Source organism: Nylanderia fulva, unplaced genomic scaffold, assembly GCF_048542155.1.
Source record: "Nylanderia fulva isolate GAGA-0341 unplaced genomic scaffold, ASM4854215v1 Scaffold598, whole genome shotgun sequence".
Taxonomy (NCBI): Eukaryota; Metazoa; Arthropoda; class Insecta; order Hymenoptera; family Formicidae; genus Nylanderia; species Nylanderia fulva.
In genome coordinates, this window is record NW_028190696.1 from 25,662 (window position 1) to 29,392 (window position 3,731).

Below are 3,731 nucleotides of genomic sequence, written 5' to 3' on the forward strand. Positions count from 1 at the left end.
TTATTTAATTCTTAAACATACATTTTGTAAGGAAGGCATTCAAACAAAAGGTATTGAGAACAAAATAATTTTGCTACTGTTTTTCTAACATCTAACACTCTGCCTCGGCCCTACCAGCCATACTGGAATATACTGGAATAAAGAAAACGTTTTCTATTTGAAACACTAAATATTTTAAACAAAACTAGAACTTGTAATATATTATAAATAGTATAATATATATATATATATATATATATATATATATATATATGTATGTAGTGTATATATATTATTATAATTATTAAACATAACTTTTGGTAATTTAAAGGCATTCAAAACAAAAAAGGTATTGAGAACAAAAAATATTTTTCTAACTGTTTTCTAACTATACACTCTGCCCGGGCCCTAAAACATCAACTTACTGGAATGAGAAAACGTTTTCTATTCGAAACACTAAATATTTTAAACAAAAGTAAAGCTCTTATAATATGCAGGAATTTATATCATGAAATCTTTATATCTATATATCGATATTTTCATCTTTATACCTATAAGTAAAAATTTAAATTGTTTTTGTCAATCTTCATTAATCTTCGATCATTTTAATTACTGTATAAATTATTCATATCTTGTAAATGATTTCGTCGGCCATTACGTTCTCGGTTTTCTCTTCGAACTCGATCTCGATGTCTTTGCTTAGCAACTCTTAATGCAGCCTGCATAAGTTGATTAAAACTTTCTATTGAAGTTTTTTCAAACTTATTAATTACTTCTAAAACGTAACAAATACTTATATAATATTTATTAAAACATTAAAAAATTGTATTTTGTAATCTTATTTTTCAACATTGTTAAATTTAAAATATTTACGAAAAAATAGTTATTGTTTATGGAATGTTTTCATAAAAAAAGTATTTTATGTACATGTCTTAAAAAGCTACAAATATATGTATTTCTCGAAATTTTAGAACTTTAAAAAATATTCTAATTCCATTAAATCAATCTATTATGTTTTGAAAAAAAAAAACGTTGTCAGCTTCTAGTGTATGTTATATCTAAATTGATATTGGTAATTTGTTTAAAAACTAATTAATAATAAAATGCTCGAAAGTTTAAAAAAATCACAAATCCTTCGCACGAGGGTTATATATATCATTTGAAAGGGTCTTTTTCAAAACTCAAAATTATATAATTATATGAAATGAAAATCTATTTTGAAGGAATGCTGATGTTAACGTTTGCAAAATTTTAAGATAGGTCATTGATGAAATATACAGAAATTGTTGAGGAAAAGGATTTATTAAAGCGGAAGAGAAAAATAGATCTAAAGTTTTCCGCTATACCATACAGCAACTCAACAATTGTAATATCAATTACCAATATCAGGAATAACATACACTAGAAGCTGACACGTTTTTTTCAAGACATAATAGATTGATTTAATTAAATTAGAATAACTCTTTAGAGTTCTAAAATTTCGAGAAATACATATATTTGTAGCTTTTCAAGACATGTACTTTTTTTTTAAACGTTCTATAAACAATAACATTTTTTCAATTTTTCTGAATAAAATTTGTTGAGTTTTAAAAATCATTATTTAAGAATATGATTCGCAAATAAGAATACTTACGGAACATCATTTTACTCAGCCGTGTGTCATATAATGTCTTGTGTGATGCAGGTTCATTTTCCGCATTTTCCGGTTCTTTATCATTACTTTCCTTATTATTTTTTTTAGCCCACTTAAATTGGCATGCAAGTTTATCTGAGATAGAATATCTAAGGTACTGTCTCAAAGCAACTTTTGCATTAGGATTTCCCCACCAAATATAAAATAATTTCTCTGTAAAATATTTTAAAGAGTCAGTAGTGTTATATTATGCAAGTTATTATTAAAGTAGGAATTTATTAATTATCCATAAAATATATTAAAAATATGACAAAACTTTCGAATCTGAAAAATTTTAATTTTGTGATAAATAATTGTGTAATAGTTAAAGAATTTTAAAAATATTGTATTTTGTATTATCGAAAATAGCAAAACCATTTTAATATTCCGAAAAGCAAAATGCAAATTTAAAAGTATATTTATATTTAATATTTTTATATAATCAAAATATGTATAAGTAAAACATGTTGTTCCACTTACTAGTTCTCCCTGCTTTTCCTTATTTTCCTTGAACTCTTCAAATTCTTGCATATTTTTTAATGGAAAACCTTCTGGAAGCGAATATACTGGGTAAGCTCCATCGTTATTATTTGCGTTTTTGTTTCTAAAAATAATTTAGCTCAGTTTATACTCAAAATTAATATTTAAGAGGATATGAATAAATCTTGATGGATTCTACTTTACATAAACCTAAAAATCGTTTCTATTATCCATTCAAATTATCTTCTTTTTATTGTACAATTTCTTTTACCTTTCAAGATAAATTTTGATAAAAATTTATAGATTTTTAGAATAGAAAATTACGTTCATGCATACTTACACTTGTAAATTATCTAATTTTGTATTGAAGTAGGTTTTCAGTTCATCTATTTTTTTATCAAAATAGTTTTGCATATTGTTAATTTTGTTCGAAATATTTTGTTCCTGAGTTTCGCAAAACGTATGCATTTTCTCCTGAAATTTTTGGAAGAATATTTCTTGCAATGCGCTCAAGTCTTGCAATGTCTTTAAGTTATTTAAATTGACATTTTCAGGATTTTCATAACTTATATGACCATAATTATGATTGTGAGAATTGTAGAATTGCGGAATATGTCCATGTGTAAAATTATCCGGTGCGGGTTCTGTAAAAATTTGCTATTATGTAGTGTTTTATTTAATTTAATTTTATTAATTTTAATACATTGCACGTGTGAAAATATTTTACCTGAGGTATGTAATCCTTGTGTATATGTGGATGAAGCAGTATCATTAGTGTTCCAACTGTCATAATAGCTATAATTTGAAGTAACAGCTGGAGTAGATTTATTCCACATTTTAATTTGTGGGGAATTGTTTTGAACAGTACCTAGGTAAATTAATGTATAACATAATAATTTTTTTTTTACATAATTGACGAATCTGAAGTTGCATTATTTTAACATATAGTGTCTAAAAATATTTTTTTGGAATACAAAAATAATTACTTGTTTCGGCAATTATCCCTGAGTTGAAATCGTAAATAGAATGATTATTTGAGGAACATATCACATCATCTCTTTGATCATAATTATTTTGTAATGTTTGTGTTGAACAACCAGGTGAGTTCAAATTATTATTTCTATGCTGTTCAAGTAGCTGTTCCGATGTTGTTTTTTTGTTTCCTTTTTTTTGTCTGGTTTAACTTGATTTTCTACTTTTTGGAAGTTGGTCTTATTAATTTGTCTTGATTTCCTTCTTTTTTCCGAGTTAATTGTTCATTTCTTTCATATCTTTTCTTCATTTCAACATCGTTCTCACTGTCAGTAGAAAAATTAGATTCATTATCAGATGATTGACTTGATGCCTCATCTGATTCTTCAGAATTAGAATTTCTGAATACTGTTGTCATTTCTTCTAATATTTTATTTTTAGCCTTTTCCTTATTCGTTGGCTTATCAGAATCTGTAGTACAATACTTTTTAGGCTTTCTTATTGTACGTCTTTGTCGATTACATTTTGAACCTTTGTCAGACATTTTTTATAACGCTGCGGATCAATACGCAAATATATATATATATATATATTATATACATATAGTTTTTTTTAATTTTTTAGTGGA

At 25.4% G+C, this 3,731-nt stretch overlaps 1 protein-coding gene across 1 annotated transcript; it reads right to left on the reverse strand.

Moving 5' to 3' along the window:
* Positions 1 to 1,774: 1,774 nt before the first annotated feature.
* Positions 1,775 to 3,297, reverse strand: LOC114931191 (uncharacterized). Its single transcript, XM_029303161.2, has 5 exons — positions 3,118 to 3,297; positions 2,859 to 2,999; positions 2,472 to 2,775; positions 2,132 to 2,255; positions 1,775 to 1,825 (listed from the first exon to the last, which is right to left on the reverse strand). Exons 2-5 carry the CDS (start codon positions 2,965 to 2,967, stop codon positions 1,775 to 1,777), a joined length of 588 nt encoding a protein of 195 aa, XP_029158994.2. The 5' UTR covers positions 2,968 to 2,999; positions 3,118 to 3,297.
* Between the last annotated feature and the right edge of the window lie 434 nt (positions 3,298 to 3,731).